The 24948-nt window shown below is 43.7% G+C and overlaps 1 protein-coding gene across 1 annotated transcript in view; it reads left to right on the forward strand.

The window, feature by feature from the left end:
• Positions 1 to 13389: 13389 nt before the first annotated feature.
• The window catches only part of LOC124789028, a 150857-nt gene continuing 139298 nt past the window's right edge, over positions 13390 to 24948 (forward strand). Inside the window, exons 1-2 of the mRNA XM_047256315.1 lie at positions 13390 to 13471; positions 13523 to 13726. Coding sequence (XP_047112271.1) covers positions 13390 to 13471; positions 13523 to 13726 — 286 coding nt within the window. The remainder of the gene's footprint in view (positions 13472 to 13522; positions 13727 to 24948) is intronic.

Genomic DNA, 24948 nt, shown 5'->3' on the forward strand with positions numbered 1-24948 from the left:
GAGAATTCTCAGTCTATATTATATAGTCGCATCAGTAATAGGCTCTCTAAATTTGCTATCAAACGACATTACAGTACCACGCAAAAGGAAACTAAAGACTAAACTTAAGTTCACAATGAAAGAGAAAAATATTGCAACCAGGGCTGCCTGAGCTGTCAACTAAAGTTGACAATGAAAGAGCAAAAAAATACTATGCTCAACAGACTGGATACATTGTTCTGTACATTGAGAAGCACTTTGTGCTAAATTTGCAGACCTGCGCCACATGAAGAAATTGGTGGTATGAATAGCAAAATTTCTGAAGTCTTACACAGTGCTTCACTGGCAGTTGCAACACTTACTGATAGTACTGAATGACGAGTATGCAGACTGCAAAGTACGTTAGTTGAGTCAAGGAGGATGCCTGGAACGATTTTTCGATACAAAACTCGCTATTGTTGAATTTATGTAAGACGAAGGAGTGCAGGAACGAAAATGAGAACATCCAGAATGGATTGCAGACACCGTATTTTGAGTGGACTTGACTGCCCACTGCCCAAAGTAAGACATTGCAGGGTGAGAAACAACGTCTTTCTGATCTCACAGAGACACACTGAAAAAGAAAATCGCTGTAGAAGGGACACATTCTGACAAACACAGTCAAGTTCTCTAACTTCACTGGTGTTAAATAAAATGTCAGGCCAGAATAGTTCATTGTGGCCCTGAAAGATTTACAAAGATAGTTTTCTAACCTATTTGAGGACACTGACAATCCTACATCTGTTAACGAGCTGTTTACGAGGCCATTTACCGTTTCAGTAGAAAGCGCCCCTGTGCACGTTACAATGCAATTGATTCATCTGCAAGGTAATTCCCAGTTTAAAAGCAAATCCTTCTAAGTTTAAACTGTCCAAGACATCTAAATTGCTCTCCTCAGGTAGAGTTTCCTTGTATCCATAATGAGACTGGAAAAGGGCTATCATATTTCCATCAACATACGTTTGTGAAAGACCCTTTTTCGATTATGAAACTAAATAAATCAAGGACGTGGCAAACTGAGTACAAAAATGTTAAATTCTTTTCGACTGTTCTTATGCCGACAGTTTGTACCAGATAAAAATTATATAACATCTTCAGTGTGCCAAAAGTAATTAAATGATGCTGAAAATTTGTTTTGTGATGTGTGTTGCTGAGTAGTATGGATATAAAACCAGATCATATGCACTACGACTGCACTGCCATTTAATTGTGGTGCGTACGCAATTTCCCCCTCTCCTCCCTCCTCTTGCTCAGACAGCGTGCCGTGGTGGTGGGGGAAATGAGCAGTGAGGCTGAGCGCTATAGCACTCGTGCCAGGACACAGCTCACAAGCCGAATGCCTGGCCGCCCCTGCAGTCACAAACTCACATCTCTCCACAATGGTTCAAATGGCTCTGAGCACTATGGGACTCAACTTCTGAGGTCATTAGTCCCCTAGAACTTAGAACTAGTTAAACCTAACTAACCTAAGGACATCACAAACATCCATGCCCGAGACAGGATTCGAACCTGCGACCGTAGCGGTCTTCATCTCTCCACATCCATACCAATGTACTACAGTCCTCACACGCATTAATTAACATCCAACCAGAATAAATAATACTAATTACTGTGACATGGACCATTCATAAAAGACTGGGTGTGTGTAGCCTTAAAATTAATAACTTGCATCCCAGTGAGGTAATTACGATCTCTTCCGCCACTGTAACATATGGGAAAACTCGTACCGACTGCAGCCCTGGCCAGCACATTCGCCAGATCTCTCACCAATTGAAAACGTCTGGTCAGTGGTGGCCGAGCAACTGGCTCGTCACAATACGCCAGTCACTACTCTTGATGAACTGTGGTATCGTATTGGAGCTGCATGGGGAGCTGTACCTGTACACGCCATCCAAGCTCTGACTCAATGCCCAGGCATATCAAGTCCGTTATTACGGCCAGAGATGGTTGTCCTGGGTACTGATTTCTCAGGATCTGTGCACTCAAATTGCGTGCTAATGTAATCACATGTCAGTTCTAGTATAATATATTTGTCCAATGAATACCCGTTTATCATCTGCATTTCTTCTTGGTGTAGCAATTTTAATGGCCAGCAGTGTACAAACACCTGCAAACATCATCTTATAACACGGAAACTAATCTCTGCTTTACAATTTTTTTACATACTTTTAATGATTTTTTAAGTAAGGACGAAGATGGGTTTATAAGTTGCTAGCAGCATCACTACTAATCCATCATGTCTCCCACTAATACTGCAACTGAAAACAAGGTAAAGCAGGTGTGAAACAAAAAACTGGGAGGCGAGAAACGACGAACACATTATGACAAGCGTCCTGCGGATCGCACTCCATTCAAAAGTGTGGCACAGATCGGACAGGGATCGACATCAGCGTTGCTGCTACGCAGCGCTCGTGTGCCTGGGAACGGCTTCAGGTGTGTCTGACAGGTGAATGGCGTCGCGGGCGATCGTGTAGTTCCCTGCGTCTATTCCTGTACACGTGAAAGTGATTACAAGATTAGACATACCCTACTTCCGTGCAACAGAAGAGATCCGCGTCATGTCGTCCTCTCCTTTTTCGTTTGTTTGTGCGTGAACTCCAGCGGCATCGAAGATGTTACAGACATACGAATTGTAAAAAGGTGCTTAAGAAATCAGTGGAAACGCTACTGAATGTGTTTTTTCAGTGCTCGTGGAGAATGTGTTCGACAAAGCAAGACAGGCTGAAAGGGTCCAAATCGTGAGAGGAATGGCTACGAACTCTCAAATAATTAATATAAAGCAATGAAATTTTGTGAATACATTTGTCTAGATAACATATTTAAGCGATTAACGGTGCAAGATCACAGGGTAAGTGCGAGAATAGCCATTGCAAATTGCGAAATGCAGATACATTAGTAATCGGTACAACCGAAAGAATGTTGACGCTAGCATGCAAACGTGTGTGCATTGTGTTGTACGCATGTCGGATATCAGTTTGTGGGATGGAATTTCCTGCCTGTTGATGTTCCTTGATCAGCACGCGAATGGTTAATGCTGCTTGTAGACGACGCTGGACTTCTCGTCCAATAACGTCCCACATATGCTCGATTGGAGGCAGATATTGTGATCTACATCTACATTTATACTCCGCAAGCCACCCAAGGGTGTGTGACGGAGGGCACTTTACGTGCCACTGCATTACCTCCCTTTCCTGTTCCACTCGCGTATGGTTCGCGGGAAGAACGACTGCCGGAAAGCCTCCGTGCGCGCTCGAATCTCTCTAATTTTACATTCGTGATTTCCTCGGGAGGTATAAGTAGGGGGAAGCAATATATTCGATACCTCATCCAGAAACGCACCCTCTCGAAACCCGGACAGCAAGCTACACCGCGATGCAGAGCGCCTCTATTGCAGAGTCTGCCACTTGAGTTTGCTAAACATCTCCATAACGCTATCACGCTTACCAAATAACCCTGTGACGAAACGCACCTTTCATCTTTGGATATTCTCTATCTCCTCTGTCAACCCGACCTGGTACGGATCCCACACTGATGAGCAATACTCAAGTATAGGTCGAACGAGTGTTTTGTAAGCCACCTCCTTTGTTGATGGACTACATTTTCTAAGGACTCTCCCATTGAATATCAACCTGGCACCCGCATTACCGACAATTAATTTTATATGATCATTCCACTTCAAACCGTTACGTACGCATACTCCCAGATATTTTACACAAGTAACTGCTACCAGTGTTTGTTCCGCTGTCATATAATCATACAACAAAAGATCCTTCTTTCTATGTATTCGCAATGCATTACATTTGTCTATGTTAAGGGTCAGTTGCCACTCCCTGCACCAAGTGCCTATCCGCTGCAGATCTTCCTGCATTTCGCTGCAATTTTCTAATGCTGCAACTTCTCTGTATACTACAGCATCATCCGCGAAAAGCCGCATGCAACTTCCGACACTATCTACTAGGTCATTTATATATATTGTGAAAAGCAATGGTCCCATAACACTCCCCTGTGGCACGATCCGTAGAGCATGTTGGCTACAACAGCGGAATATGGGCGAGGCTGTTCATGAACGACAGCACAACAGGTTGAATCACCATAGTGACATACAAATTTGCAGTCAGGGTGCATGGGATAACTACGAGAGTGCTCTTGCTGTCATCCGAAATCACACCCCAAACCATAACTCCTTGTGTAGGTCCATCGTGTCTAGCACGCAGGCAGGTCCGTTGCAGGTCCTCAGCTGGCCTCTTCCTAACCGACACACAGCCATCACTGGCACCGAGGCAGATCCAGCGCTCATCAGGAAACACACCATGCCCTCCAATGAGCTCTCGCTTGAAATCACTGAATTCGCAAATGGTGGTGGTCTGTGGTCAGTCGAATGCACGCTACAGGACGTCTTGACTCGGAGCTCTCCTTGAAGTACCTGATTTGTAACAGGTTGTTGTGTCACGGTGGTGCCAACTACTACTCAAATTGCTGCTGCAGGTGCACTACGATGCGCCAGAGCCGTCTTCTCTTTGGGTAGTGCCACGTGGACGACCGGAGCCCGTGAAACCTCCCCTTAGAAAAATTATAAATGACTGTGCTTAAACTGACACACAATATTTTTAGCGCAACGCAATCTGACTTTCAATAATCCCTACAAAAGAATGGCCCTGACTGACAATAACCTATACCTTTCATGAATCACTTACCTCACAAAAATCTTCGTTACTCAAATTACTGCAATACAGCGTGCGCCAATACTGCCAGCTGAAGAAAAGATTCTAACCACTGAAGGCACTAACTACTGATAGGCATAGTTAGCAAATGAAAGATTTTGATAGAGAACAAATAATGTATTTACCTTAATAGTATTCAAAAGTCATAATATATATATCAGTTCATGAAATCCAGTCTTACAAATTTATTCTCTCTGATGGACACACGTCCAGATCATCCGCTCTCAAAACTCAGCCATCTCTCTCCCCACATCCATCACTGCTGGCGGCTCACCTCCAACTGCGCAACGCTACATGCTGTTAACAGCAAACTGCCCAACACTACAATAGCAAATTCCAACAATGCAAACCAGCCACAGACTGCACGCAGCACAGTCAGTGATTTCCATACAGAGCGCTACGCGACGTTACCAACATAAAAACCTAAACAGCCTACTTACATAGCCCCCATGCTCCCCACAAAAAAAATTTACAAATTGTTTTGGGCAGTGACCAATACAGATTTGAAGGAATTTTTCATAATTACAATAACAAAGAAATCAAATGCACACACTTATTGATACATTGTTGGTCAAAAACTAAAATTTTCTCACAGTCCATAAAGACACTCCTGATCATTCATCACAGTAAAATTGCAGTTTTTTTTTCTCAAAGGCTGAACAGTAAAAGACAATGCCCACGGAAGTAGTGGATTTCAATGCAGTCTTGAAGAAGTAGTGTTGTCCTTCCAACAGAAAGACAATGCTGACTCTTGACATGCAGACAGGTAATAGGTCACAACAGAGCAAACCCACAGCAGAGTCAGTCGAAGTTTTGAAGAATATTGGTAGGTAGGTCATCACAGAGCAGACCACTGTAGTCCTGGTAGAGATTATGGTATTGGTGGGCCACCAGAGGTGCAGACCCACCGCAGTCCTTGTAGAAATAATGGTATTGGTGGAGCATCAACGATGCAGACCCACTGTAGGCCTTGTAAAGACGGCCAGCAGCCATCTGTTGCGACTGTGCAGATGCACAATCACCATCGAAGAGTCTTGCGGACAATATAGCAAGTCCATAAACTACCACTTGTGCACTCACAAAGTTTTTGGAATTGTCCTTAAGAACCAGCAATGCTGTTATCCAGTCCCCTGCTGAATTATTAACACACGTGCAAACACGAACAGTCCCAACTTCTCGCCTATTGCACATATACTATGACCAACAGAAACGTGTGCAGTGAAATGAAACTTAATTTGAAGAACTGCTGTCTATACAATTATAAATTTACAACAGAAAAATACAATTACAAAGACACAAAATACATCATTAAAGAAAAAAAATACAGATAACATTTGTAGTAGTACAGGCTTTACAACAGAATAGAAATAAACATATACATCAGTGTTACAGGAATTATGACATAAATAAATAAATAAAATAATGAGAATAGTTTTCGAAACATTAATTAGACACATGATCATTAAAACAGAACAGCATTAATAATGTCTAAACATCTTTACAAAGTAAATAACACATTATTAGAAAAATTCTACAACATAACTCTTATCAGATAAACACATAAACACAGGAAAAACACAAATACACAAGGGTACACAAACACATAGCAGAATAACACAATAGGAAAGGACAGGGTTCGTTTTCAGTGTAACATTTGGTACTGCAGTCCAACCCAAAACTTCATTCCATAGATCTTTCCTGCAAAAAAATCCTATCTAACCCTGTTGTCCCTAAACCCTACTGTTTTGTTCGTATCCTCTTTCAAACTAAATATTTATCATTGTACAATACTCATTTTTGCCCAAATCTTTTTCATACATAGTTAGCAAATGAAAGATTTTGATAGAGAACAAACAATGTATTTACCTTAATAGTGTTCAAAAGTCATAGTATATACAGGATGTTACAAAAAGGTACGGCCAAACTTTCAGGAAACATTCCTCAGACACAAATAAAGAAAAGATGTTATGTGGACATGTGTCCGGAAACGCTTAATTTCCATGTTAGAGCTCATTTTAGTTTCGTCAGTATGTACTGTACTTCCTCGATTCACCGCCAGTTGGCCCAATTGAAGGAAGGTAATGTTGACTTCGGTGCTTGTGCTGACGTGCGACTCATTGCTCTACAGTACTAGCATCAAGCACATCAGTACGTAGCATCAACAGGTTAGTGTTCATCACGAACGTGGTTTTGTAGTCAGTGCAATGTTTACAAAAGCGGAGTTCGCACATGCCCATTTGATGTATGGATTAGCACGGGGCAATAGCCGTGGCGCGGTACGTTTGTACCGAGAAAGATTTCCATAACGAAGGTGTCCCGACAGGAAGACGTTCGAAGCAATTGATCGGCGTCTTAGGGAGCACGGAACATTCCGGCCTATGACTCGCGATTGGGGATGACCTGGAACGACGAGAACACCTGCAATGGACGAGGCAATTCTTCGTGCAGTTGACGGTAACCCTAATGTCAGCGTCAGAGAAGTTGCTGCTGTACAAGGTAACGTTGACCACGTCACTGTATGGAGAGTGCTACGGGAGAACCAGTTGTTTCCGTAGCATGTACAGCGTGTGCAGGCACTATCAGCAGCTGATTGGCCTCCACGGGTACACTTCTGCGAATGGTTCATCCAACAATGTGTCAATCCTCATTTCAGTGCAAATGTTCTCTTTACGGATGAGGCTTCATTCCAACGTGATCAAATTGTAAATTTTCACAATCAACATGTGTGGGCTGACAAGAATCCGCACGCAATTGTGCAATCACGTTATCAACACAGATTTCCTTTGAACGTTTGGGCAGGCATTGTTGGTGATGTCTTGATTGGGCCCCATGTTCTTCCACCTACGCTCAATGGAGCACGTTATCACGATTTCATACGGGATACTCTACCTGTACTGCTAGAACGTGTGCCTTTACAAGTACGACACAACATGTGGTTCATGCACGATGGAGCTCCTGCACATTTCAGCCGAAGTGTTCGTACGCTTCTCAACAACAGATTCGGTGACCGATGGATTGGTAGAGGCGGACCAATTCCATGGCCTCCACGCTCTCCTGACCTCAACCCTCTTGACTTTCATTTATGGGCGCATTTGAAAGCTCTTGTCTACGCAACCCCGGTACCAAATGTAGAGACTCTTCGTGCTCGTATTGTGGACGGCTGTGATACAATACGCCATTCTCCAGGGCTGCATCAGCGCATCAGGGATTCCATGCGACGGAGGGTGGATGCATGTATCCTCGCTAACGGAGGACATTTTGAACATTTCCTGTAACAAAGTGTTTGAAGTCACGCTGGTACGTTCTGTTGCTGTGTGTTTCCATTCCATGATTGATGTGATTTGAAGAGAAGTAATAAAATGAGCTTTAACATGGAAAGTAAGCATTTCCGGACGCATGTCCACATAACGTATTTTCTTTCTTTGTGTGTGAGGAATGTTCCTGAAAGTTTGGCCGTACCTTTTTGTAACACCCTGTATATCAGTTCATGACATCCAGTCTTACAAATTTACTCTCTCTGATGGACACACGTCCAGATCATCCGCTCTCGAAACTCCGCCATCTCTCTGCCCACATCCACCACTGCTGGCGGCTCAACTCCAACTGCGCAACGCTACGCGCTGTTAACATCCAACTGCCCAACACTACAATAGCAAATTCCAACAATGCAAATCAGCCACAGACTGCATGCAGCACAGTCAGTGATTTTCATACAGAGCGCTACGTGATGTTACCAACATAAAAACCTAAACAGCCTACTTACACCCGGTCTTCTTGTGACTGTATATTCCCGTGACGACCGCTGCCAGCAGTCATGTACAGTGGCTACATTCCTGTAAAATTTTTCTGCAGTATCTCAGAAGTAACATCCAGCTTCTCGTAGCCCTATTACACGACATCGCTCAAACTCAGTGAGGTGTTCATAATAGCGCTTTCGTCGCCTTAAAAGCAATCTTGACTAACATCAACTGACTACGTTCAAACACAAAGATAACTGACGCACACGACAGTTACAGTGTGTATTTAAAGGAAAACTGATTTGCATCCTAATAATAGCGCTATTATCTCCACTCTTATGCAACAGGCACTAAATTTGAATAGATATAACCTTTCAGATGTAGAAAGACGCCTCTCAACTTTCATTTATATCGCGTAAGTCCTTCTTGGTGTTAGGATTTTTTTCCATCAGTGTATAAAAGTGAGAGTGCTCAGGAAAGAATAGTTGTTAGAGTAAGCAGAACAAAATTCGTTTGACTATACTGATGTTTTGGCTCTCTGGTAAATGTGAATAGACCTCAGGAGGAAAGGGAATGAAAAACAGAAAGAAGTGGATGATTATTTCTTGGCAGTTTCCAAGAGAAAAAGACATCTATCCACAAGTCAATAGCGATTTAGAAAGAATCGCTTATGCGAACCTCAGCTTGTCCTTTTCTATTCTGGAAAATGTTTGACACGATGTCCCACTACAGACTGTTAACGAAGTTCCGAACATACGAAATGGGTTCTCACATATGCGACGTTTTAAGTCTTAGAACCCAGTAAGTTGTACTGGATGGCGAGTGTCCATTAGAAAAAAAAGGAAAGTGTGACAGCATTTCTCTTCCTCTCTACATACATAAACTGTGTGATGGACAGAGTGAGCAGAAATCTAATAATGTTTGATGATGATGCTGTAGTGTGCCGGAAAGTGTCTGTAAATGACTGTAGGAGGATAAAGGGTGACCCACTGTTGAGCATTGCTACAGTGTTTTCGATCCCAGGTCGCATTAAAAGAAGACACTGAAGCAGTTCAAAGGCGTGCTGCTAGATTTGTTATCGATAGTTTCGATCAACAAACAAGTATTACGGAAATGCGTGAACTCAAGTTGGAAGCCCTGGAGGGAAGACAGCATTCTTTTTCATATTTTCCTCTGCGTCGAACATTCTTCCTACAAACACGTCACATGCTGTATGAACTGATGTACGAGGGTTATTCGGAAAGTAAGAAACGATCGGTCGCGAAATGGAAACCACAGTGAAAATCCGATGAAGTTTTGCACAGATGTATTGGGCAGTGCCTCTAGTATGCCCGTCGATCGCGTTGCGTCGTTCTTTTTAGTTCTGAGCACACAGGGAGAACATAAAGATACCTAGAACAATAGTGTCTCCCGCCAAGTTTGAGGGCCTGGTGAGAAATTTCGCCTGAAGCTATGCATCCAACATTACGTAACTGTCGTGCGGTTCCTTCTTCAAGACAATTCTCAGCCGCATTCTGCAGGGGCATTGAAGATGCTCCAGCATCGTTTTCAATTGCAAATGTTAGATTATCCACAAAACAACCCGTAATTGTCGCCCTCTAAGTTTCATCTCTGCTCACATGATCCGCTGGCTATGAAGACAACATTTTGGCACAGACAACGAGCTGTAGGCCAGCGTAGAGAATTGGCGGAAAGCACTGGCGGCTTCTATAACGGGTGTATTGGAAAGTTGGTACAACGCTACGACAAACGTCTAAGTCGGATCGGCGACTATGGAGATAAGTAGCTGGAAGTTGTACCTAACTGTTGCAAATAAAACCGTTTTGATTTTCACTGTGGTTTCCATTTCGCGACCTATCGTTCTTTACTTTCCGAACAGCCCTCGTATTCAGTGCGGTCGTAACTGCACTACTAAGTGGATTACGCCTGCAGTGTTGACTGAGCGTTTTGCAGCTATGTACACACTCTTCAACACCTGACTTACTTCCCAGGGGGGGGGGGGGGGGGGTGAAGCATTGATGGCTTGCTCTTGCCACATATACTTGGAGGTACTCCATGACTTGTTCTAGGTCTAACTATTATTCTGCAAATGATGTAAATAGTGATGTAATGTTAGTCAGTATACCGTCCTGCCAACAATAGCAATATCTGCACTTATAACTATTACACCCTGAATATCACATGTAAGGACGACGAAGACAAGAAAAATCAAACTTCGTAGGAAAACATTTACGGCCGCTGTGGCCGAACGGTCCTAGGCGCTTCAGTCCGGAACCGCGCTGCTGCTACGGTCGCAGGTTCGAATCCTACCTCGGGCATGGATGTGTGTGATGTCCTTAAGTAATGTGATTCTTCAATTTCTCCAGGCGTATTCTATGACGAAATAAATCTCGGGTGAACAGCCTGGTATGAGTGTGCATAGGACACAATATTTCGGCAGTCGACCACGTTGCCATCATCAGGTGCGCTGATGTACTGACCGGCGGTGAGCCGGCGCCAGGAGGAGAGAGATTGTCCTATATATACCTGGCAACGTGGTCGATTGCCGAAACGTTGTGTCCTATGCACACTCATACCAGGCTGTTCGCCCGAGATTTATTTCGTCCTTAGGTTAGTTAGGTTTAAGTAGTTCTAAGTCTAGGGGACTGATGACCTCAGATGTTAAGTCCCACAGTGCTTAGAGCCATGAAACCATGAGGGAAACATTTAGATGTCGTTTTTGCCTCGCTCCATTTGCGAGTGGAACAGGAAGCCGAATGAATAACTGTTATACAAGGTACCTTCTACCACGCAGCTTACTGTGGCTTGCGGAATATGTTTGTACATGTACATATAGAAAGTGAACTGATAGCGAGTGGTAAGAAATAGAATGTGATTTAAGCGTAATTTTACAAGTACATTGTGAGTTTTTGCAGAGTCACGGGTAATTAATGCAGTTGGCTTACAACTGTGACATGTAAAAAGCTTTGTAAAGATGACAAATAGCAGTTTCGGGTAAAAAACTGTGTATTTTGGATTACTCATATTCTTCACTTACCCGTGCATTCTCGGGTCCATATTGTTTCGGATGATTGGGAGTTTGGTGTACACTGTTCTCGAAGTTCGAGTCTATCTCGTCGACAGTACAAAATAGTTCAAATGGCTCTGAGCACTATGGGACTTATCTTCTGAGGTCATCTGTCCCCTAGAACTTGGAACTACTTAAACCTAACTAAACTAAGGACATCACACACATCCGTGCCCGAGGCAGGATTCGAACCTGCGACCGTAGTGGTAGCGCGGTTCCAGACTGTAGCGCCTAGAACTTCTCGGCCATCCCGGCCGGCTCGACAGTACAGCTAAAGATTTAATGTATATTCTAAAAAGGGCATTCAGTAAGTAATGCAACACCTTTTTTTTTTTAGGAAGGACGTAGGTTTTATTCAGGATATTATTTCTCAGTCTGTTGTCCAAAAAGCTGTACTTTTCAACGTAATCTACGTTCAATGCGACGGCCTTACGCCTCCTTACTGGGAGGGCCGGTGTGCCTGCATGGTACTGTAGTACTCTACTGGTCGACGTCGGAGCCAACGACTTGCCGGGTCATTAACCTCCCCATCATTCACGTACTGCTTCTCGCAGAAAGTGCCCTTCTTTGGGCCACACACACGTCGGAAGCTGCGAGATCCTGGTTATAGGCTGGGTGAGGAGGAACAGTCCAATGAAGTTTTGTGAGCTCCTCTCTGGTGCGTTGACTTGTGTGAGACCTTGCGTTGTCATCGAGAAGGACAAATTCGTTTGCATTTTGTGGCGCCAAAGACGCTGAAGTTGATTGTTGCACCATGAAGAAGGGCATCAGAATAGCCCCTTCAGTGTGACAGAAGACCGTCGCCATGACTCTTCAGACGAAAGATGATGCGCCGCTCCATGGAGGGCCGTTTCATTTGCGCTGAAAAGTCATGAAGCCGTGTTTCATCACCTGTGATTATGTTCGGCAAAAAAAATTGTCACTATTAGCCTCGTAACGCGCAAGCAGTTACGCACAGGTGGTCTTTCGTTGCTCTTTATGGTCCTTTATTAGGTGGCGAGGAACCCAGCAGGGACACAGCTTCGATGAGCGTGTCAACGCTACCAACAGAGACGTCCAGGTGTTTGTTTGTCATCTGTCGCTCATTCGAATAAGAGTGTTCGTACGTTCCAACATCGCAGGAATGACCGCTGTGTGTGGCCAGCCGGCACACGGTAGATCGGAGAGGTTTGCTTGGCCTTGGTGCGATGATGACAGTCGCCTCGCCCAACGACTCACCCAGCTTTTGTTCACTGCCAGGTCTCCGTAGGCGTTCTGCAAGCGCGTCTGAGAATCTGCGATGCTCTGGTTTTCCGCCGAAAGAAACTCAATGACACCTCTCTCCTTGGATCGCACCTCTGTTACGGACGCCATTTTGAAGGCTATGTATAGTGCCGCCACCTATCGGAACTTCATGAAACTATAGAGGTTGAAGCGCGAAGGTTCAAAGGTTTTTCACAACAAATTCCGCAGTTTTTCAATCGAAATAGGTTCAAAAGTTTCAAATGGCTCTGAGCTCTATGGGACTTAACTTCTGAGGTCATCAGTCCCCTAGAACTTAGAACTACTTAAACCTAATTAACCTAAGGACATCACACACATCCATGCCCGAGGCAGGATTCGAACCTGCGACCGTAGCGGTCGCGCGGTTCGAGACTGTAGCGCCTAGAACCGCCCGGCTACTCCGACCGGCTCGAAATAGGCAGAGAAGAAAAATGTGTTGCGTTATTTATTGAACCCCTCGCAGTAGTAGTAGTAGTAGCAGTAGTAGTAGTGGTGGTGGTTGTGGTGTTATTATCAGGTCTGTCTCTAACTGTTGTTTGTAACGGTGCTCAGTGCCTGTGAGGGGAGGTATGACCGTCCGGCGATGAGCGGCAAGCGGAAACCGTCGTCGCCGGAGCTGCGGTTGCTGCCGCTGCGCCTGGACCCGGAGGCGGGAAGCGAATGCAGTGACGGCGGGGAGGATGCGGGGACGGAAGCCGAGGCGGCGCCGGGGGCAGGGCTAGGGGCGTTGGCGGGCGGCCGCCCCTCCCCGCTGCCCGCGCTGCTGCCAGTGCCGCTGTCCTCGTCGCCGTCCCCCGCCCCGTCACCGGCGCCCAGCGGTAGCAAGAAGAAGAAGGCCGCTGCGGGACACGCCCCGTCGCCGGCCACGCCCACCGCGGACCCCGAGCTGGCGGCGCAGCACCGGCCGCGCGCCAGGAGAGGTGAGTCTCATGTCCCAGAAATGACCAAACATCAATGTAAATAATAATGGGTTGGTCTATAACATCGTAGCGTTTTTATACATGGTGGCCCATTGATAGTGACCGGGCCAAACATCTCACTAAATAAACATCAAACGATAAAAGTACGAAGAACGAAACTCGTCTAGCTTGAAGGCGCTATGGTTGGCGCGGATATCAACTGCGTTTTTTAAAATAGGAACCCCCATTTTTATTACACATTCGTGTAGTACGTAAAGAAATATGAATGTTTTAGTTGGACCACTTTTTTCGCTTTGTGATAGATGGCGCTGTAATAGTCACGAACGTATAAGTACGTGGTATCACGTAACATTCCGCGCGACCGGTTCACCACTTGGTGCAACCAGTGGTTGCTCAAGGTCAATCCTTCAAAAACCCAGGCGATCATTGTAGGCAAAACAACCCCTTCCTTCCGCCTCCTCGATTTCTATGTCAACATCTATGGCCGTCCTATAGCCCTCACCCATACCCTTAAGTACCTTGGCGTCACCCTTGACCGTCGCCTCTCCTGGACCCTTCATCTCCGGACAATCCAAGCCAAGGCACGCTCCCGACTCCATCTCCTCAAGCTCCTTTCTGGCCGTCCGTGGGGTCTGGACCCCTCCACCATCCTCCACACCTATAAATCCCTCATCTGCCCTATCCTCTGCTACACCCACCGTGCCTGGATCTCCCCCCTTCCTACCTTTTACAAATCTCTTCAAATCCTCGAACGCCATGCTCTTCGCCTCGCCTATTGCATCCGTCTCCCCTACACCACGCAGATCCTGTACGACCTTATTCCGTTCCCACACCTCCTCCTTTTCCTTGAACGAATACAGATCCTCTACACCTCCCGCAAAATAGATCCCCCTCACCCGCTTGTCTCTCCCATCCTCGTCGGCTCCTGCGCCTGTATTTCCACGTCCCACCTGCTCTCCATCTCTCTACTGTCCTTTCCCTCTCCCAGAGTGGCTTCCACCAGCTCCCTCTCCCTGATGATGCCCTCCTCCCCTCCATCTACCCCTCCTACCAAATTTGATACTCCCTCCCTAATCCTGCGTTTGTTCCTATGGGCACCCTCTCTCCCTTCTCTCCCTCTTCCCGCCCTCCTCCCTTCCTCCCCCCTCCTCACCCCGGGCTTCCCCTACCCCCATACCTTCATTCCTCCCACTGTCTCCTCTTACATTGGCATCTCTGCTCTCCCCTCTCCCCTCTCCCTCCCCCACCACCTTTTTCCCCTCTTGGCAGGTCCCCGGACTCGCACACGTTAAGTAAACATTAGCGCGCCGGAAATCATCACCATCAGGTTTTCGTGTGTGTGCCGTCGTGTTTGTGATTCTGTGTTTTCGCCGCCTACGCTCCTTCGTTCACGTGTGTCGTCAAAATCATCAGAGTTTGTGGACAGTGCCGACAGTTTTCTTGTTTTTCGTCGAGTGTGAACGGCTTCATGTTTTTCAATTACTGTGTCTACTGTTTTTTAACCACCATTATGTTACTTTTGTGTCTTCATTGGGTTTTTCTCTTATTGAACTGCTTGTGGCTGAAGAGCGGAGTAAAGTTGCCGCTGTCAGCCACCTTGTATGAGGTGCAAAATGACAATAAAGAAAAAAAAATATTCCGCCAGTGCGGACGGTATTTGCTTCGTGATACATTACCCGTGTTAAAATGGACCGTTTACCAATTGCGGAAAAGGTCGATATCGTGTTGATGTATGGCTATTGTGATCAAAATGCCCAACGGGCGTGTGCTATGTATACTGCTCGGTATCCTCGACGACATCATCCAAGTGTCCCGACCGTTTCCCGGACAGTTACCTTCTGTAAGGAAGCAGGAAGTGTTCAGCCACATGTGAAACGTCAACCACGACCTGCAACAAACGATGATCCCCAAGTAGGTGTTTTAGCTACTGTCGCGGCTAATCCGCACATCAGTAGCAGACGAACTGCGCGAGAATTGGGAATCACAAAAACGTCGGTGTTGAGAATGCTACATCAACATCGATTGCACCCGTACCATTTTTCTATGCACCAGAAATTGCACGGCGACGACTTTGAACGTCGTGTACAGTTCTGCCACTGGGCACGAGAGAAATTACGGGACGGTGACAGATTTTTTGCATGCGTTCTATTTAGCGACGAAGTGTCATTCACCAACAGCGGTAACGTAAACCGGCATAATATGCACTTTTGGGCAACGGAAAATCCCCTCTGGCTGCGACAAGTGCAACCTCGTCGGGTTAATGTATGGTGCGGCATTATGGGAGGAGGGATGTTTGGCCCCCATTTTATCGATGGCAATCTAAATGGTGCAATGTATGCTGATTTCCTACGTAATGTTCTACCGATATTACTACAAGATGTTTCACTGTATGACAGGATGCCGATGTACTTCCAACATGATGGATGTCCGGCACATATCTCGCGTGCGGTTGAAGCGATATTGAATAGCATATTTCATGGAAGGTGGACTGGTCGTTGAAGCACGTCCACCGGATCTGATGTCTTCGGATTTCTTTCTGTGGGGAAAGTTGAAGGATATTTGCTATCGTGATCCATCGACAACGCCTGACAACATGCGTCAGCGCATTGTCAATGCGTGTGCGAACATTACGGAAGGCGAACTACTCGCTGTTGAGAGGAATGTCGTTCACGTATTCCCAGATGCATTGAGATTGACGGACATCATTTTCAGCATTTATTGCATTAATGTGGTATTTACAGGTAATCACGCTGTAACAGCATGCGTTCTCAGAAATGATGAATTCACAAAGGTATATATATCACATTGGAACAACCGAAATAAAATGTTAAAACATACCTACGTTCTGCATTTTAATTTAAAAAACCTACCTGTTATCAGGTGTTCGTCTGAAATTGTGAGCCATGTGTTTGTGACTATTACAGTGCCATCTATCACAAAGCGAAAAAAAATGGTCCAACTAAAACATTCATATTTCTTTACGTACTACACGAATATGTAATAAAAATGGGGGTTCCTAGTTAAAAAAACGCAGTTGATATCCGTTTGACCTATGGTAGCGCCATCTAGCGGGCCAACCATAGCGCCATCTGGTTTCCCCCTTAAAGCTAGCCAAGTTTCGTTCTTTGTAGTTTTTTCGTTTGACGCTTATTTCGTGAGATATTTGGCCCGGTCACGATCAATGGACCACCCTGTATAAGTTGAAGTAATACAACGGATACACATAACAGAGACTTTAGTCATCAATAAAAACGAGAATTCCATGCACTATAAAATCCCAATAAAATGCATGCGTTCGTGCATTATTAAACTACTATATATGCACGATCAAGTGAGAAAGCATTAAAATATACACTATCATGTTTCTTCGTAATTTATTAGTTCACTCCCCTTTTTGCAGGATTAACAAGGACAACATTTCTAAAGTATTTTCTGTGAGGTTCCTGCTTTTATCATTCAAAATATTTTTGTAGGCAGAAAATGGCCTCTCCACATTACAAGAAGATGTAGGTGCAAATTTGAAGAAGTATCTGTGACAGTTTCAAGATTCTCATTCATGCTTTCACTACAAAATACCTTCTTCAATTAACAAAAGAATACGTAGTCTGGGTTCTTGTTTATGACACAGTCCAATTTCTTCTTTGCGTCTACTCCCACTTTCCCTTGGCCATGACTCAGGTATCTCTGTCGTTCCTCAGCAGTGGACAGTTATTCTACCAGCGGCAGACACGTAGCTTCTAATTTTGTTACTTTAGATGGCAATTTAGAGAAGTTTGTCTTAAGGGGACTAGGACGTCTAACAGGCCGCCATGGAACGGGAGACGCACCACAGGACATCTTAATTTCCACTGTTTATAGTTTTACAAATAAATTCATAAAACTTTATCAGCATGACCAGGAAGGATTCAGGATTCACAATCATAGCAGTGGAAGTTCAGAAACATAACAAAATAAATTTTTTTACATGTGATATTTCATCCTTTTTTCGCTTACTATTGGTTGCATTTGTTGCTATGACTTACTTGACTTAATTCCTTTTACTCCGATGTGGAGCATAGGGCACACATTAGAGCTCTTATGAGCTTCAGTAACAGTATAAAATATTTACGAGGCGGGGTTGTTAGCTCCACACCCAACCCCCAACCTGGAGGACCTCTAGAGCCTTCCGTGCCCTATGCTGTGGGACACACTTCGTCTGGCTCCTCAGTCGAAACTAATCCGACTTGGGTGACCCTGCCAGTAGCTACGCTACAGCCGGCACAGCTCTCGACTTCACGGAAGCACGCTAAGTGCCTACTATAAGCCGGTGTCCCATGGGAGGATTTGTTGCTATAGGTATACTTTTCTCCATAAGTAAGAGAGATTCTTCGATAAATTTTGCACAGAATGCAAACCATACTTACAGGTGTATGGAACTCTAGAATTTTCCGATTCTATTGGAAACTATGGTAAAATTGAAATAAATAACTATAAAACTTGGGTTTTTTCTAAACATGAAGTTTAAAACGTAACAGCTCATTCATATTTTCATTTATTAAATAAATTCAAGACTCTTATACACCTATAATTCATCGAAGAATCTCTTACTTATGAAGAAAAGTGTACATATAGCAACAAATGCAACCAATGGTAAGTGAAAAAATGATGAAATTTCACATGCAAAAAAATTTATTTTGTTATGCTTTTGAACTTCCACTACTATGAGTGTGAATTCTGGATCATTCCTGGTCATGCTGACAAAGTTTTATGAATTTATTTGCAAAAATATAGACAGTGGAAATTAAGATGTCCTGTGGCGCCTCTCCTGCTCCAAGTCTGACGTCTTACCCCTCTTAATATTAATTATATCCTGCTGCCCTTTTCTGTACTTAAATGTTGGTCGTTCGTCTATGACACATACGGTATCATCCGGCGAGAACCTGTTTACTGCCTGAAATGAAGGAAATATTTACTTTAGAATTAAATATTGAAGCAGCAACTTTGTTGCAATTAACTACGTATCAATTTTGTTTCATAACAATTTAATGGCATCAAAATTATCAGAGTAAAACATTGCAGCTAGCCATAATTGGAGCGCATTGATTCTGCAACACGAAAGAGCCTATGAGCAAGACGTTAATGTGTTTTACATTTGAGCAGAATATTTTAATAGCTTTCCCGGCCTTCAGCATGTAGGGAGCAGCATCACTTGATCGCAAAAGTCCTTTTGCTTTTATTTATATTATTTGGCTACGGAATACCTAAAATGTAAGAATCATATTCTCAGCCAATGGTTTATAAAAAAAACTTAAAGGAGAATAAAATAATTATATAACTGTTGTTCGGTTACAATTTCTTATTAGCACTTACACAGTCCATCATCAAAGAATCTAGCGCCGAGCGGTCTAGGGCGCTGCAGTCATGGACTGTGCGGCTGGTCCCGGCGGAGGTTCGAGTCCTCCCTCGGGCATGGGTGTGTGTGTTTGTCCTTAGGATAATTTAGGTTAAGTAGCGTGTAAGCTTAGGGACTGATGACCTCAACAGTCAAGTCCCATAAGATTTTTATAGAGGAAAAAAAAAAAGAATCTAGCAAATTGTAGAGTTACTTGCTTGTTGCCGGACTTGACAGCACACTAGATGGGGTTGACCAGGCCCATCCTGAGTTAATGTTCCTACAACTAGGTTAGCAACATAGCGCTCCGCAGGATCCATTGTTTTATCTACGGAAGTCCATATGGCTGAAGTTCCCAGGTCCTCTAGAATTTTATACAGTGCCTGGTTAGCAAAACAAGAAGTAATTTAACATGTGTGATAATAGTTTTCATTTATTTTGGCAAATACTTTACGTATGCCTACCCGATGATAAGATTCCGGGACAAAATTTTTACTCATTGTCAAGGGACCAGGGACATCTTTTGATGTATGCTTCTCCAAAAAGTCCTTAAGAGTTGAGTTTCTGAGTATCTCAAATGGCATATTTGCTCCTACAAAGGCGTCGCACAAATCCACCTAAAAATTATTTTTCGGTGTCTTAGGAATCGCAGCAGTAATAAGTGACTGGATTATTTGTATTGCAGATACTTTCGCTTTTCGCATTCTTGCAACATGTGACACAGATGTGAATGCTGTTTAGTACGTTTTATCTGATAATTTAAAAGATCTCTCAGTTATGTGGATATGATTTTTAAAACTGGCATTCTTGTTTAATTAATTGTTTAAAATCAATTTTGTAATGTTTTACAAATGACAAGCACCAAAGAATATTTTCCATAAAGAATAGGATAACTGTTTACTACAACAATCACAGAATACAACATCTGCATCTGATCTAATGAAATACTTTTATCCACTACGTAAGGAGTACACTTCTGGAACTTTTCGTTGGAGGTATATTAGAAGCACGCGAACATAATTACACAAATTTATGAGATTCCCACACAGACTGCGAAGACAATTTAAGGGAACAATTTCAGTTTTAGAAGTTTTGCTAGTGAGGTTTGTTAAAATTCCTCAACACCGCTATGCAGCTGAGTTACTGTTGCTTCAGTAGCGATACCTGACTTAAAAGGCTAAATTTCCGTTCTCGCGAGATCGAAGGCTTGCAGGTGGTTGTCGTGGACAAAAACATCTGTTTATGACACGCGCTCTGCAGAGGGCTGTCTGTAAAATTCTGGAAAGTCTTCCTCTTGTGAGAATCTTAAATTTCTATTCCTGTTATTCCTCCTCCCCGGTTTTTCCTTCAGTTCTTATTCCTGAAGCAAATATAAGGATCATAAAAATAAAAAAGTGAGGTGCCTGCTCCAAATCATTAAAATATGCAATTAAATTAAAAATGATGAATGTTATATGCATAATTAAACTAAAAATGCCTTATCTACGCATTATCCATGTTTTCATCCCTGAAAAGATCACAATACGCAAATATGCAGGGGAAAAGCTTACATATCTGGCATCAGAAAGTAATGACATGGATAAGTATTACGCTTGAGCTAGGTAGAATGATCCTATAAAAAACGTGGATGTGCATGGAATCCTCGTCTTTAGTATCAATAACACATTTTCCTTCACTATTTACAACAGTCTGCCAACGTTAGGGTAACTTTCTGATTCCACGACTGTGCAAATCACGCAGTTTTGAGGTGAAGACCCCTTAGACCCTTGTTCGGGGCGCATTTTCATCCAGAAAGGAGGCTGTTTGAAAGTTGTTTGATAGAAAGCGGAAAAAGCGAAAATCTGAGAGCGCAAGATCAAATGAATAAGGTGGGTGCGGAATGACTTCCCAACTGAACTCCTGTAAAGTGTTTTCTGTCAGTCTAGCAAAATGAGGGCGGGTGTCAATGAGGAGTAACATCACTTCACACAGTCCTCTGGCTACTGTTCTTGCATCTCGTTGACAATAAATTACGGCAGTGACAGTTACACCTCGGAAAGCAATCGTACTACACCAGGCTGTTGCTGTTTCAACAGATTTGTAACATTAGCTTTTGTTGCCTCGCGCAGATCTTTGCACAGGAAGTTGCTGCTTTATTTGGGCTCAACCATTACTCTTTTATCCTTATGTTAGCATGTTGTTGTTGTTGTTGTTGTTGTTGTCTTCAGTCTAGAGTCTGGTTTGATGCAGCTCTCCACGCTACTCTATCCTGCGCAAGCTGCTTCATCTCCCAGTACCTACTACAACCTACATCCTTCTGAATCTGATTAGTGTATTCATCTCTTGGTCACCCTCTACGATTTTTACCTTCCACGCTGCCCTCCAGTATTAAATTAGTGTTCCCTTGATGCCTCAACACATGCCCTACCAACCGATCCCTTCTTCTAGTCAAGTTGTGCCACAAACTCCTCTTCTCCCCAATTCTATTCAATACCTCCTCATTAGTTATGTGATCTACCCATCTAATCTTCAGCATTCTTCTGTAGCACCACATTTCGAAAGCTTCTATTCTCTTCTTGTCCAAACTATTTATCGTCCACGTTTCACTTCCATACATGGCTACACTCCATACGAATACTTTCAGAAATGACTTCCTGACACTTAAATCAATACTGGATGTTAACAAATTTCTCTTCTTCAGAAACGCTTTCCTTGCCATTGCCAGCCTACATTTTATATCCTCTCTACTTCGACCATCATCAGTTATTTTGCTCCCCAAATAGCAAAACTCCTTTACTACTTTAAGTGCCTCATTTCCTAATCTAATTCCCTCGGCATCACCCGACTTAATTAGACTACATTCCATTATCCTCGTTTTGCTTTTGTTGATGTTCGTCTTACATCCTCCTTTCAAGACACTGTCCATTCCGTTCAACTGCTCTTCGGGTACTTTGCTGTCTCTGACAGAATTACGATGTCATCGGCAAACCTCAAAGTTTTTATTTCTTCCCCGTGGATGTTAATTCCTACTCCGAATTTTCGTTTAGTTTCCTTTACACCTTGCTCAATACACAGATTGAATAACATCGAGGATAAGCTACAACCATATCTCACTCCGTTCCCAACCACAGCTTCCCTTTCATGCCCGTCAGCTCTTATAACTGCCATCTGGTTTCCGTACAAATTATAAATAGCCTTTCGCTCTCCGTATTTTACCCCTGCCATCTTAAGAATTTGAAACAGATTATTCTAGTCAGCATTGTCATAAGCTTTCTCTAAGTCTGCAAATGCTACAAACGTAGGTTTGCCTTTCCTTAATCTGTCTACTAAGGTAAGTCGTAGTGTCAGTATTGCCTCACGTGTCCCAACATTTCTACGGAATGCGAACTGATCTTCCCAAGCTCTGCTTCTACGAGTTTTTTCCATTCGTCTGTAAAGAATTCGTGTCAGTATTTTGCATCCGTGACATATTAAGCTAATAATTCGGTGTCTTTCACACCTGTAAACACCTGCTTTTTTTGGGATTGGAATTATTATATTCTTCTTGAAGTCTGAGGGTATTTCGCCTGTCTCGTACATCTTGCTCACCAGATGGTAGAGTTTTGTCTGGGCTGGCTCTCCCAAGGCTACCAGTAGCTCTAATGAGATAGTGTGTACTCCCAGGGCCTTGTTTCGACTTAAATCTTTCAGTGCTCTGTCAAATTCTTCACGCAGTGTCATGTCTCCCGTTTCATCTTCATTTATGTTGCCCACAAGTACACCGCCGTTGTATAGACCCTTTATATACTCCTTCGTCCTTTCTGCTTCTCCTTCTTTGCTTAGGACGGGTCTATGGTTCAAATGGCTCTGAGCACTAGGGACTTAACATCTGAGGTCATCAGCCCCTAGAACTTAGAACTACTTAAACCTAACTAACCTAAGGACATCACACACATCCATGCCCGAGGCAGGATTCGAACCTGCGACCTTAGCAGTCGCACGGATCCGGATTGATGCGCCTAGAACCGCTCGGCCACCGCGAGGCAGTCTCTATCATACCCCTAGTGATATATGCCTCTACCTCTTTACATTTGTCCTCTAGCCATCCCTGCTTAGTCATTTTGCACTTCCTGTCGATTTCATTTTTGAGACGTTTGTATTCCTTTTTTCCTGCTTCATTTAATGCATTTTTGTATTTTTTTTCCTTTCATCAATTAAATTCAATATCACTTCTGTTACTCAAGCATTTCTACTAGCCGTTGTCTTTTTACTTACTTGATCCTCTACTACCTTCACTATTTCATCTGTCAAAGATACCCATTTTTTTCTATCGTATTTCTTTTGCTGTTCCTGTTAATCGTCCATGCTCTCCCTGAAACTCTGTACAACCTCTGGTTTAGCCAGTTTATCCAGGTCCCATCTCTCTAAATTTCCACCTTTTTGCAGTTTCTCCTGTTTTAGTCTACAGTTCATAACCAATAGATTGTGGTCAGAGTTCACATCTGCCCCTGGAAATGTCTTACAATTTAAAACCTGGTTCCTAAATCTCTGTCTTACCATTATATAATCTATCTGAAAACTTCCAGTGTCTCGGGCCTCTTCCACTTATACAACCTCCTTTCGTGATTCTTAAACCAAGTGTTAGCTACGATTAAGTTATTCTGTGTGCAAAATTCTACCAGGCGGCTTCCTCTTTCATTCCTTACCCCCGGTTTATATTCACCTACTACTTTTCCTTCTCCTTCTTTTCCTACTATCAAATTCCAGTCCCCCGTGCCTATTAAATTTTTGTCTCCCTTCACAATCTGAATAAATTCTCTTATCCCATCTTACATTTCTTTGATCTCTTCATGATCTGTGGAGCTAGTTGGCATATAAACTTGTACTACTGTGGTAGGCGTGGGCTTCGTGTCTATCTTGGCTACAATAATGCGTTCACTGTGCTGTTTGTAGTTGCTGACTCGCGCTCCTATTTTTTATTCATTATTAAACCTATTCCTGCATTACATCTACTTGATTTTGTATTTATAACCCTGTATTCACCTGATCAGAAGTCTTGTTCCTCCTGCCACCGAACTTCAGTAACTCGCACCAAATCTAACTTCAACCTATCCATTTCCATTTTCAAATTTTGTAACTTACCTGTCCGCTCCGATTCGTTGAAAGCGTTTTCTTTCTCCTGATAACGGCTTTGTCCTGAGTAGTCCCCGCCCGGAGATCCGAATGGCGGACTATTTTACCTCCGGAATATTTTACCCAAGAGGACGCCATTATCATTTAACCATACAGTAAAGCTGTATGCTCTCGGGAAAAATTACGGTTATAGTTCCCCCTTGCTTTCAGCCGTTCGCAGTACCAGCACAGCAAGGCCGTTTTGGTAAGTGTTACAAGGTCAGATTAGTCAATCATCCAGATGGTTGCCCCTGCAACTACTGAAAAGGATGCTGCCCCCCTTCAGGAACCACACGTTTGTCTGGCCTCTTAACAGATACCCCTCCGTTGTGGTTGCACCTACGGTACGACTATCTGATCGCTGAAGCACGCAAGCCTCCCCACCACCGCCAAGGTCCATGGTTCATGGGGTGAGGATGTTAGCATAAAGGCCCTATTTCTCTTCACAGTAACGATGCGGACAGGAATGCTCGGTGTTCTTCACGAGCCAGGTGATGATGAGCCGGCAGAGAAGCAGGTATGGCCACCAGGTCTTTTGTGATTTTGGCTTACAGCAGGTGGGACCTATACATCCGATTTCTGAACCCTCCCCATTGCATGCAAATGTCGCACAATGGTCTTCCTGAACGTGGAGATTCACTAATGTTAAAATGATCCTCCTTAAAAAGGGAAAACCACTTTCTTGCCGTGCTCTGTCCAGTGGCGTTATCCCCTTACCCGG

This window comes from Schistocerca piceifrons, chromosome 3 (assembly GCF_021461385.2).
Source record: "Schistocerca piceifrons isolate TAMUIC-IGC-003096 chromosome 3, iqSchPice1.1, whole genome shotgun sequence".
Taxonomy (NCBI): domain Eukaryota; kingdom Metazoa; phylum Arthropoda; class Insecta; order Orthoptera; family Acrididae; genus Schistocerca; species Schistocerca piceifrons.